Source organism: Argiope bruennichi, chromosome 3 (assembly GCF_947563725.1).
Source record: "Argiope bruennichi chromosome 3, qqArgBrue1.1, whole genome shotgun sequence".
Taxonomy (NCBI): Eukaryota; Metazoa; Arthropoda; class Arachnida; order Araneae; family Araneidae; genus Argiope; species Argiope bruennichi.
In genome coordinates, this window is record NC_079153.1 from 136,927,810 (window position 1) to 136,941,729 (window position 13,920).

Here is a 13,920-nt window from a genome sequence, read left to right on the forward strand (position 1 = left end):
AATCTGCATTGTGGATAGCGTGTTCGATCGGAGATCATCCGAGGAGAATAGTAGCGCTCATCATGAAAGAACTAGAAGAATTAACTGAAAATTATTCATATGTCAAGGAATTATTACTTAGATAATTGTTTAGTCTCATAAAACATTGTTCAGGCAATTGTTTTACTCTCATAAAATTAAGGACAAAAAAACTTGGTGGGAATATTTTTTATGAAGAAACTTACTTCAACGGCTAGATAAACGGATTGAACATAGAAACACTGGAAGATTAAAAGAGCTTTATAATTTCGGACAGTCTCAAGAAAAGCGCGCCATCAGATGTTAAAGAATATTATATGAGTGAGTGGTTATTATTGAAATCGTTTATTGTATCAGTTGAAAAAATTGATGCAGACCTTGAATTACAAGATCAATTCATAAATAAAACTGAATTATTTTCTTCTCAATGGCAAATTCACTTCAAAAAGATAGATTCTGCTCAAACTAATTACAGGAGATTCGAATCAAATATTTGTTACAATTATTATGAAAAAGGACAATTATCACGTGATTGCCCGAAACCCAGATGACCGAAGTTTTGTACTGCTTACCGGACTGATGGAATGAAACTAAGGACTGCCCGATAACATTTAATAGTCCGTTGGTAAATATTTAGTCATCATCACATCTAGAGAAGCCTGTGGCTATCAATGGAATTACAGCAGAAGCTTTCATGGATACAGGTACAAATATTTATGATCAAATATGCATCAGTAAAACAAATAAATGCAATTATACTTGGTAACGATGTTTTGGAGGAATGACAAAATCGTTTCTAATTTGTAAAGCAAATATCACTGTTGACAAATTAGCTTTAAAAAAACTGAAACTGCATGTTGTTTCTGATGATATATATTGTTACGGAACTTTCACCTGTAAGTCCGTAAAGTTAACGGGTTCGTGTAGTAGTTGTGTGGAGACGCACAGTCAACACGCCTCTGTGACAAACGACGACTTTATTTAGCACGAAGTCACTGATACGCAGACAAATTCACAGCAGAAGACGCACACAAGTAACACACATCAGTACGCAACAGCACAACGATAAGCCGATCGAAGCACTCAGGGAGAGAACTCGTTCAACTATTAACCAGAGTTGAACTCAAAACACTGCCTTTAGCTTGAGACTGCTGTCCTTTTATAGTTCCCGGGAGGCGAGCCGAGAATCTTCTAAGCCAATTAGGCGTATCTCGGTTCCAATGGACGGATCATTAAAATTTTTGAAGTTTCCGGCATTATCTATTTTGTCGCCTAAGTCGCCAAATTCGTCGTCAAGCTCCGGGGTTACTACCTCTGCACCCGAGCAGCATCCAATACAGATGATTGTAAATCAGTCTTTCCAGTGATAGAACTAACCATGCTGGGAAGCAGCATTACAAGTTTGTAACAATATGAAGGACCGAATTTGCTTATAGAAAAAGATGTAATCGATTTTTCCGATTTAGTTATGGTTAGAAAAGGGGTAAGGTCACAAATGCTTCACATAAATGAATTTCAAGGCTTTGATTAATTTGAGTTTGATGAAATACCTCAACGTACTACCCTTAAAACTTCAGATTCAGTACTTATTCAACCACATACAGTACAAATGGTAGACGTTGTAAGCAGTACTGAAAATAAAGATTCAGCCATGTTGTTCCATGATCATGGTAAAGGAACTGGTAATAATTTATTCTACCATATTAGTTATGATATCCTTCATCTTAAAAGAAATCTTGTGATTTTGAGAGAAACTTTAAACACTGTTTATAACCTTGATAATATCAATAAAGTTGAGAGTATTGCCGCTGAAAATAAAGTAGAAACAGATGTTTTAATTGCAAAAGACGTTCATAGAGAGGTAATTGAAATAAATGATATCAAAGTTGGACCGCGTATGACAATCGTTCAAAAAATGTATGCAATTTTTTGAATGAATTCAAATAGTGTATAGCAATGAAGGCAGATGGATGTGTTAATAATATAGTAATGCGCATAACTAAAAAATCGTGAAGTTTCCCAGTTACTCATATCGCGCTTCACACTATGAAATATAGATACTGCATAACATAATTATTGAATTAAAAGAACAAGGAATGGTGCGAAACAGGTCATCTGAATACAGTATTCCTGTATTGCTAGCCAAAAAAAAAAAAAAATAGTGGAGAATAAGGAATGGTAATTGATTACAGACAATTAAATGCTCAAATTATGAAGGACAAATTTTCACTTCCACATATAGACGGCTTATTAGACCAGTGTACTGGGTTGAACCTTTACTGCATACTCGATGTATGCCGGGGTTTTAATAAAATTCCAATAGATGAAGAATCTTCACGCAAAGCAGCTTTTACAACACTCGGTGTGCCTTTTGAATCAGCATGTTTATTTTGTCGATCTAGCTAATGGTTCAGTGGTATTTCAGTGTTGTTTTCCATTAGTATTAGGTGAATTATTATGGAGTATCATATAGGGCTTTGTCGATTATATCTTCTTTCGATCTACAGATTTAGAAGATGTGATGATTAAACTACGTTTACTGTTTGAAAAATCATGCAATGCAGGAATAACTTTGAAATTATCCAAATGCGAGTTTGCTATAACAGAAATTGAATACTTAGGGTTTATAGTTAGTAGGGTAGGTATCAAACATGGTCCGAGAAAATTTGCTGTTACATCGGAATTTCCTATTTCAAATTCCAAAAGTGAACTTCGTCGATTTCTAAAACTGACTAGCTTCTTTCGCCGTTTTATTGAGAGATATTTCATTATTGCTGCTCCATTTGCGTGCTCACTGAAGAATAATTAATAATTCATTTGGGAGCCCTTCATTAAGAAACATTTGAAAGATTATGTGGCATTTTGATATCAAAACCAGTATTGAAATTATTCGATTCTCATGATGACTGATGCTAGTTCCGGGGTTTAGCCGAAACATTACTCAAAAGAGATAAAAATATGATTTTCGTCAATTTTTTTTGCGTCAGCAGACATACTATCCCTGATGAAGAAAATTATCATTCTAGTCGATTGGAACTCTTGGTAGTGGTTTGGTAAATGAATCGTCTTCGACCATTGTTTTTTGGTCTTCGATTTATTTTAGTTACCTATTGTACTGTAGTTATTTATTTAAACAGGCAAAAGAACATAAAGCCGCAAGTAGCAGGATGGGTTGTGCAATTCTGCGAATTTGATTATATAGTAAAGTACAGATCCGGTTCACAAATGACTTATGTCGATGCGCTTAGTCTTGCTCCAGTCGAAAACGAAGACTCTGAAAAGTTATATGAAATTGATGCAAGTAGCCTTAATGAAATGGTAGTGAAATCTAACCTTCTTTATAGTGTTCAGTAAAGGATAAAGTAGCTTCAATATAACCATAAAATGGGGAATTGCAAAGAATCATCAATAAGCTGAAAAACTTCAAATTAAAAACAGAAAAGAACATTTTGGAAAGTAGATATGAACTGATAGATGACATACTTTATCGAAAACAAAATATCAATGGTGTTTGCAGAAAATTACCAAAATAAATGAGAAAGTATCTTGTTGTACGTTTCCATGATTTTCCGATCATTTCGGAGTAAAGAAAATGTATCTATTGATAAAGCAATAATTCTTATTTCGCCGAATAATGGAAGTACATAACAACATAAACAGAATACTAAACTAAACAACATATACAGAAATGTTTTATATGCGCCTTTATAAAGTACCTGGAGGAGATGTTCAGGAAAAATTAAATCCTATAACACCAGGTAAACGGCTTTTTGATACAGTCCATATGGATTTCCTTGAGCCTTATACTCCAAACGGTAACGCTGAACTTCTAGTACTTGTGGACAATTTGATAAAATGTGTACGTTTGCCTCCTTGTATTAGTTTTTCACCAAACGTGTCTTACGATACGTCGAAGAGTTTGTTAATGACTTTGGAAGTCCTAATTGAGTTATAACAGATCGCGGTACTTGCTTTACATCGGAAGAATTTAAAGAACTTTATATAAAGTATGATATCAAACACACGTTGAATTGCATTCAAAGACCAGCAGCTAATGGTCAGATTGAGAGAATAAATCGTGTTCTTATACCTGTGATTTCGTCAAATGTGCTAAACTAAGTCTCAAAGAGACTAAGACATAGCATTAACTGAAATTCAAATGTGCTAAACTAAGTCTCAAAGAGATTGGGACATAGCATTAACTGAAATTCAAAGGTGAATTAACTGGAGTCCTAGTACATCTAAAGGAAAAATACCTTTGGAACCACTGTATGGTTTCAAGCCGGCCAAGTATCATTTCCAGAGAGAACTGCTTCCTGAATCTGATGAATATATATGGATGGGGTCATTACGCGAAAAGGCAAAAGACAACATCCACAGAGCTGAAGATAAAATGAAGATAAATTTTGATAAAAGTTATTGTACTGCTCATAAATACAATATTGGCGATGTTGTTTTTGTAAAACGTTTGCATGAATCTACTGAAAATCCCATATAAATTAAGGTTAAGTATAGAGGATCCCTAGTTTTCATGAAAATACTTGCATTAAATGTGTACCAAGTTAAAGATTTCAGAGAAACAAGACAAGGACGTTCCAGACGTTTTTACACACAAAACTGTTTAGGCATGAACAGTTCAATGAAATTCTTCCACATAATCAATGATGATGAAATAAACAATGACGACGATTACATCCTTTACGAAGAAACTGATCTAAGTGCTGCTGTTAACTATGAACTCGATGAACAAAATAACACCAGCAAACCAACAAACGCCCCAGATTTCACTCTACAAAATCCTGTTCAGGATAAAAATGACCTGCCCAATGATAGAGCACATTCGACGAGAACAAGAAAACTACCTTTTCATTTAAAAGATTATGTACTTCATTGATATTTACTTTCATGGTCGTAGTCGCCCATTTGTTAGGAGAAATGGAACGCGACTTTAATACTTGTAAATGTATCTCTCATGTTTTCTTGCACGCCCATCCTGTTTTTGTGTAAATTTAACCAATTTCAAATTATTCTCGTTTTAATCTTAACTACGTAAGTTGCATTTTTTTCCGTCTCGTTATACGTTGGATTTTCGAATAAAGTTTACTATATTTTTTTTAAAAAAATTGCGTTACAAAACACATTTGTTTAATTTGCGAACACAGCTCAAAATATGTGTCTCTGTATTTTTCAGCAGACAGAAAATCTTCTTCATACGCCGCTTAGACATCTGGATTTTTCCAAATATGATGAGTTATTTCTACTTGCCACTTTTCCAACCGCATAAATATATCGCCAATTTGTGATTTCAAAACCGAAAATTCTTTTATATTAGGAGCTTCTTTACTTAGCTTATCTTCAATCTTAGCACAAACCGTAAACAATGTAGGGAGCTATTTTCGCTGTATTTTAAGCGGTTTCGCATTCATTTTTCAGGCTCAACATATCAGCTAACAACCAAAATGTGTCCCACGTTGGCGTAACTCTATGCTACTCAATACTTCTAACAATTATGCTGGACTGACATCTACCCGAAGTCTGTTTTTGCTGAGTGAATTTAAAAATATTCTGAATGAACAAGGATGGGACATATAAAACATTTAATCACAACATACACATAACGTTACATCAAGAAAGTACGTATATGAAAAATGAAAACAGAACAATTGATTTCGTATCTGGTTAGCTTTGATTGGTTGGCTAGAGAATGCATTCGCAACAATTTAAGTTATTCAAAATAATGAAACTACTATTACTATCTATTTTTACTAAAAATTAACAAGATGCAATTGCAATTTCCGAATTATCAGACAAAAGGGTGGGAAAAAATATTTAAATGAGTAATTTTCGTTATGGAAATAAAATAAACTTTTAGAACAGAAAATGTTTTATATAAAATATTATAAATGAAAGTATTTAAAATAAGATTTTATTCTGAGATTACAAACAAAAGAAGTTTGATGATACCTTTTATTACTCGAGATGGAAACATTAAAAGATCCATGTTCCACTACAAAATACGAAATATATACCAACACAAAAGCAAGTGAGTACCTATCCTTATTTATATTCTTAAACGTTAAAAAATATAATCAGTATGGAATTATACTATATATATGCACTATCTACCAATAAATAATTGAACACGTGTGATAAAAGAGATAAACACAATTTATTCATATTCAATAGTGAGTACTGCCTACACCTGAGGCAATGGGGTCAATTCACGGTCACGTACAAAACAAACCGCTTCTGTTCAACTTTCAACCGTTCTGCGCATGTCTGCCGATAACGTTGATGAAATCTAGTTTAGTATATATTACGCTAGCCGATCAATTATTAAAAACTTCCGATTTTTATTTTATTATTTTGAATTATTTTCTCCAAATTTTCGAAGTTATATAATTTTATTTCTTATATTAAAGTTTTAATTAATATTTTCAATGGAATTATCGTTTTTGCATAATTAATTAACATTGCTTTTTAATTGGTTTGGTGTCGTTTTATTCGTTCCTTTTCAATATCTTTTTTTTTTCTCCTTTTTTTATTCAAAGGATACATTTTGACAAGTGACTATGGCAGTGTTTTTGAAAAATTACAAATGTTCTTTTTCACTTATTATTTAAATATTATTGAATGTTGAATCTTATGAATATAGTTCTTTTTAAAAATTATTATTACTCTTATATAAGTTAATATTTTAAATCTTACAAATAAAACAATTACATTCTTTTTCTTATGTAATTATTTTTATTAATATTGAGGCTTTGATGTTTCAGTTTGCTCAGAGGAAAGAACGTGAAACTCAAATTAGTATATATTGAATAAATTATGTTTATAATTTCAAATTATGAAATATAAAAGGAATAGATACTTTTTTTAAATCTATGCAACTTATGAATCAGTTATTTCATTTTAATTTTTAGAAATTAATAAAAGAAAACAAACAAAATCATGCTTTCATAATTTTTATTTACACATTAAAATATATTATATGATAATTATTTGAAAAAAAAATGATCGAATGGATGTTTTAGTGTACTCACTAATTCAAAAAAACTATTTACTGTTTATCAACATTTATTTCTCTAGAAACTTAGAAATTACATAAACACAGTATGACAAGAATGTCAATGTAAATGATGAAATCCATTTTATTCAACAGAAGCATCCTAAATACTAAACAACAGTTTTTTATTATCACCAATAAAAACATAATATTGAACAATATACTTTTAAAGCAGAACATTTATGAAATTTTTTATATGCTAAAGTTACATTGATAAAAATTACATTGAATGAATATCATAAAATAAAACAAAAACATACAATACAGTAAATTTAATAAACAAGAATAAGGTCATGATATATATATATATATATATACAGAGAGAGAGACAGAGGGAAGTTAAATAGGATATAAGGAGTAGTTGAAAGAAACACTTTTATGCTTTTACAAAATTTTATAATTCAAAATTGATACGTTAAAAAAAAAAAAAAAAAAAAAAAAAAAAGAGTGAAATATGCATGTAGCAATGAAGTTGGGAATAAAAATTATATAATAAATGCTGATATGGAAATTGATTTTCAATAAAAGGACCTGTATTTATTAAAACAGAAATCACTGAGGTGCATAATGGTATAACATGATATTATGATAACAGTCAATTTCAGTTTAAATACAATAAACTACTGACATTTCATTTTTAACAATAATAAAGTTGTTTGATATAAATTCAATATGAATCCATCACAAATCTGCAAATGTAATTACAAAACTAGTAGTAATGCTTTCTGAGCCATCCATTTTACTCTTTTGTTATTAGACATGATTACCCAACAGTAACTGAATAACATAAATTACTAAAGGATAAAGAAAACTTTAAGATTCATAATAAAAAAAAAGTAAAACCTCATAATGCATTTAATTATAATGCCAAAAACTAAAAATCAAATGCAAAAATTATTTGACGTTAATTAAGGGTTTTTGAAAGTTACACAACATGTAAGTAATAAAAAATTCAGAAGTGACATTGTATAAACATCTATAATGGGAGAGCCCCTGCAAAATATTTGTACATTTTAATTCCTGAAATAGCTCTTTCTACTGTAACCCTTACATTAGATATCTTGCAGTCATCGATTCTTTCAGTAATATTAAACTGAATGCAGTTCTTTAAAAATTTAGTACATTTCAATTTATATTCTATTTCTTGTACAATTTGGAAGCCTTTATCTGTCATTACAACATCATTCGGTTCTAATAAATCCATCAGATTGCTTTTAACAGAAAGTTCTTTGTCAGATATGCTACCACAGTATAATGGTGAAATGAAGCTGATGGCTCCTGAAGGCATTACGACTATCATATATTTTAAAGTATTTGTTTTCTTATAAAAATTTAAAGTCATTTGCTGTTCTACTGGATTATTAGGTTTCTATATAGGAAATTCAGTGCAATCAATAATGACTCTGGAGTCTTTATTTTCAGAACCAAACTGTTTTGTCATGGTTTAAATAACTAATGACTTTGGAGGAAATATAAGTAACAATTTCAACTTTTCATTAAAAAAAACTGTTGTTACAAAATTAAAATACATTGAAACTGTAGAATTTGAAATTTCAAACAAAACAGTTAAAAATTCCATTGAAATTCCAGTCCTTAATTTTACGAATATATAAATCAATTGGATGCTTCGAAAAATTTAATTTTTGAAGATCTTCTTCAAAATTCAAAAAAAGAACATATATAGAGAAAAACATTTCTTTAGTGAAATCTGTCAATGCCCTCATTTTCATATCATTAACAATATTTTCTGGAATGAATCTCTTTCTGTCTTACAGAATCCTGAAATTCTTGTAGCTCATTTTGCAAATTGCTGATCCTGTCGATTATTTCAGAAAGTGTAATAGTCTGTGAAGAAGCAAAGTACATTCCGCTGAAATCAGAATTCATATAATTTTGCTTAGTAATCAATTCTCTTGCATTTATATACTTAACTAAATGACATGTGTTTTTGAACAAATCAGAGTTAAATAATAAGAGCAGCGAAGCAAGAATTAAAACACAAATGAATCAATCACATACCTGTTTAGCTGGAGACAGCAGGAAGAGAAGTAATTTTATTTAGTGAGCACACCTATATATAGCATACAGAATTGCTCATGCTGCCATCTATTGGCACATTGTATAGTTAAAAACTAACATTTTAACACTCCCACTTTAGTTTTAAATTATACACACAATATACAAAGCAAATCAGAAACTTTATTAATATGCACATAAATTAACAAACAGATATCTAAATCATGTTTACAAAACACATACAAAAAAAACCACTTGGTTATAAACATAAAATAATCTAACACTTATACCCACCACAGTTCTAAAATAATCACATATCAGCTTGCATCAGTTATAGTTTCAAACCCACTGATTGAGCACACAGTTCGTGTTTTACTCGTGGCACAGTTTTTGTTAAAAAATCTGCTATCATCTTAGCAGTTGGCATTCGTTCCACAGTAATCTGACCACTCTTTATCACTTCCCACACAAAGTGATGTTGGATATCAATATGTTTGCTCCGTGTATGGTACATATTATTTTTACTTAGGTTGATGGCACCATTGTTATCACAATACACAGTTATTCCATTAACGTGTGCAATTCTCAAGTCGGTCACAATTTTTCCGAGCCATATAGCTTCCTTGGCAGCAGCAGACAGAGCCATGTATTCAGCTTCTGTTGTACTTGTTGCAACTGTGGGTTGTCTTTTACTAGACCATGACACAGCTCCACCACCTATCATGAAAACATACCCACTAGTAGATCTTCTATCTGCTACGTCACCTCCATAATTGGAGTCACAGTATCCGACAACGTTATCACCATGGTCTTTAGTATAGCTGAGCGTGGCTCCTGTGGTCCCTCTAAGGTATCTCATGATACGCTTTATAGCAATCCAGTGTGTTTTGCTAGGACTGTTGCAAAACTGGCACATTAAATTCACTGCAAAACTTATATCTGACCGAGTTGCCTGAGCAGCATATAGTAGGCTTCCAACTGCCGCTTGAAATGGAATTTTTCTCATATCCACATTACTATTTGTAAATTTATTTAATGAACTGTTACAGTCCAGAGGTGTTGCGACAGGATGTGACTCATGCATGCAGTACTTGCGAAGCATACTCTCTAAATACTGAGTTTGATTCAGGCTAATAGACCCATTTTTCCTATCACGTTCAATTTTAATTCCTAAGCAATAATTTGCAGTACCTAAATCTTTCATTTCAAATCTCCTCTTAAGTTCATCTTTAACCCAGTTTTTAAGCTTTACAGAATTGCTAAACATTAGCAAATCATCAACATAAATGGTTACTATAACTAGATCATTTTCAGCCGGCGTCCTGGCATAGGGGTAGCACGTCTTCCCCGTGATCTGGGCGTCCTGGGTTCGAGTCCCGGTTCGGGCATGGTTGTTCTTCATCTGTTCTATGTGTGAGATGTGTGAATGTGCCCCCCTGTAAAAAGGGGTTGTGCAAGCGAATGTGATACGTGAGTAGCTAAGACCTACTCTTGACCCTTGTTGGCGCAATTAAAACAAGAGACGCTCCTTTGGCTTAAAATCGCTGACTTCGTCAGTGAGCTTGTTCATGGCAAGTGCCATTATAAACAACAACAGATCATTTTGATCTCTTTTAATAAAGGCACAACTATCAAAAGAACTTTGTCTCAATCCCATTTCAACCAAACCCTTTTCCAAAGTTTGATACCAAAGCCTGCCACTTTGTTTTAAGCCATCTAATGCTTTATTTAATTTTAGAACCTTCTTTTCATGATTTTTTCCATAGTATTTATTAAAACCCTCCGGTATTTTCATATAAATTTCCTCATCTAAGGTTCCTTGCACAAAAGCCATAACTGCATCCATTTGATCAATTTCCCGATCATAAATAGCTGCATATGCTAACAAAACTCTTAATGTAACATAACAAACAACTGGTGAGAATGTTTCATTATAATCTATCCCCTCAACCTGTGAGAAGCCCTTAGCTACCAACCGACTTTTATACCTTTCAATCTCGCCCTTGGAGTTTTTCTTAATTTTAAACACCCATTTACAGTTTACAATGTTTTTATTATTAGGTTGGTCTACAATTTCTCATGTTTTATTTTTGATATGACCCAATATAGTTTCAGTTATAGAGTCTCTCCAATGATTCCCATCAGGACCATTCAATGACTCTTCAATTGTTTTAGGTTCTAGATAACAATCATTTATCATTGCTGCCAAAGCTTTTACATAACACATACGATTTAAATTGGGCATTTGCAAATCTGGCATACCATTCATATCGAAATCCTGATAACGATTTGGAATTTTTGTCTCTCTGTATGGAAGAGTCAATACAGGCAGAGAATTATCAACTGAATTGTCTATATTTGTGTTATTATCAATAGCATCATCACTATGAGGAACAACATTATCTGGCAAATCAGTTTCAGCATTATCATTTCTTAAACTTTCTGTTTCATTATTGGAATCATTATTAGTCTCATTGTCTGAAGAATTAGATATACTCCCACTGAATAAAGAGTCATCATAAAATTTAGGCTTACCATCATTCATTAGATTATACATTTGATTTTCTAAAAAATGTACATCTCGTGCATTTATTATTTCATTAGTTACAGGATCTGTCAAACGATAACCTTTCCTGTTTTGGCAATACCCTATAAACATCATTTCCCTTGCCTTAGCATCCCATTTTGTTCGCTTTTCTTTAGGGATATGAACAAATGCACGACACCCAAAAACTCTTAAGTACTCCAAGTTTGGTTTATCTCCACTCCATTTTTCATAAGGAGTCATACCTGTAACTGCCACTGTAGAGGAAACATTTTTACAATGATTAGCAGTTTGAACAGCTTCTGCCCAATATTTTTTATCAAGATGAGCATCAGTTAACATGGATCTTGCACGTTCTACAAGAGTTCCATTATTCCTCTCACCTACCCCCATTTGCTCAGGTGTATATGGAATAGATTTTTGATGCTGAATCCCTTTCAATTCTAGACATTTCATCATCTCATTATTTATGTATTCTGTTCCATTATCTGAACGAAATACCTTAATTGACCTGCCAGTTTGTTTCTCAACATGTGACTGAAATATTCTAAATTTCTCAAACACTTCTGATTTATGTTTTAAAAAATAGACGAAAGTCATCAATGAAAGAAACAAAATATTGAGAACCACCAATTGATGCGACATTCATTGGCCCACATATATCTGTATGCACAATACCCAATATTTCTTTGGCACGTTTAGCCTTTCCCTTAGAAAACCTCAGCTTATGCATCTTGCCCTTGATACAGGAAGTACAATCAGGCAATTCTCCATTAAAAGTAAAGCCTTCGACCATATCCTTCAGCTTTGTCATTCCCACTTTACTTAAGTGACCTACTCTTTTATGCAATAAATCATTTGAAATATTGTGAGTTATCAAGGCCCACTCACTACTTATATCTAGTGAATATAAATTGTCACCGACACCTGTCCCACTAGCAACTAAATGCTTGTTTTTATAGACCAAACACCTTTCTCCAGTAAACGTGCTAACCATTCCAAAAGTTGTATTTAAATACTTAATGGACAATAAATTAGCTGTTAATTTGGGTACATGCAAGACATTACTAAAAGTTACATGCACTTTCTCTCCATTTCGAGACAAGAGGAAAGTTACATTACCAACGCCCTCAACTTCTATCACTGAACTCCCAGTTTTAATTAATTTTACATTAGGCTTAGTATAGTCATCAATTAATTCCTTGTGTGGAGTCATGTGATACGAAGCACAAGTATCCATAAACCAAACATTAGTATTTGGATTAGAGCCGCTAACATAACATGTAAGCTTCCTCCCTCTTTGGTTGTTTTGTCTTAAAATCTTTTTTTTCTCAGATTTCCTTTCATTATATGTAGCCTTAGAACAATCTGAGCTTTTGTGCCCATATAGGTGACATTTAAAATATTTACCCTTAAAAAATTTCTTATACTTTTCATTAACAAAAGCCTTTTCCCTATTAGCTTCTACTTGGGGCTTTACATCTTCAGCTAATAATCTATTTCTTACATTATTCACAGTAATTTCCTCACCACAATTCTTTAATGCCATAATGAGTGGCTCAAATCTATCAGGTAAGTTTGCTAGAATTATCCCAGCAATTAACTCCTCATCAGGCTTAATGCCTGTAGATTTCAGCTGCTGATATGCTGAGATAGCCCTATGCAAATAATCAGACAATTCTTTACAGTCTGTACAGCGAGTGTTAACCAGTTCCTTTATTATTGAGACCTTTCTTGTGATACCTTTATCCTCATAGGTTTCTGCCAACACTTGCCAAGCCAGCTTCCCACTAGATAATTCCTTCCCTTCCCACTAGATAATTCCCTCATTAAATATTGTTTCACTTACCCCCTCAACAATGTAAGATAATGCTTTTATATCCTTAGCAGTATCTTCTTTAACGCCTGCTACATAATCCCACAAGTCCTTTTTAATAAGATGCATTTTCATTGCAAATTTCCAATCCATATAATTAGCCCTACCAATTAACTGCCTATGATTGAATGAACCTTCTCCCCCAGGCATGCTGAATCCTGATTTTTTTTATTTTTAACCCTAATCAAGCAAGACAAAGTTCCTTTGAAAGCAATTTTAATAAATTTTCTATTAAAATTAATTTATTTTCATATAGGAATTTGCTTAATTATTTAATTAAAATGCAAGATTAAAGTTTAAAAATAATCATCAATCATAGTATCACATATACACTTAGGCCTACTACCATGTGGCTTTCCACGTGTCCTCCATTTCATTCAATAAAATATTTATCATAAT

The 13,920-nt window shown here is 32.4% G+C and overlaps 1 protein-coding gene across 1 annotated transcript; it reads right to left on the bottom strand.

The window, feature by feature from the left end:
* Positions 1 to 11,177: 11,177 nt before the first annotated feature.
* On the bottom strand, positions 11,178 to 12,101 carry LOC129962989 (uncharacterized). Its single transcript, XM_056076992.1, has 2 exons — positions 11,749 to 12,101; positions 11,178 to 11,601 (listed from the first exon to the last, which is right to left on the bottom strand). The coding sequence occupies exons 1-2, from the start codon at positions 12,099 to 12,101 to the stop codon at positions 11,178 to 11,180; spliced, it is 777 nt and encodes a 258-aa protein (XP_055932967.1).
* Positions 12,102 to 13,920: the final 1,819 nt, after the last annotated feature.

Bases quoted from the DNA above. Each gene is read 5' to 3' on its own strand.
- LOC129962989 (XM_056076992.1), bottom strand. From the start codon at position 12,101: ATGAAATGTCTAGAATTGAAAGGGATTCAGCATCAAAAATCTATTCCA. The intron at 11,602-11,748 runs GTATTGCCAAAA...CTCTTTATTCAG, and splicing joins AGGGAAATGATGTTTATAGG to TGGGAGTATATCTAATTCTT.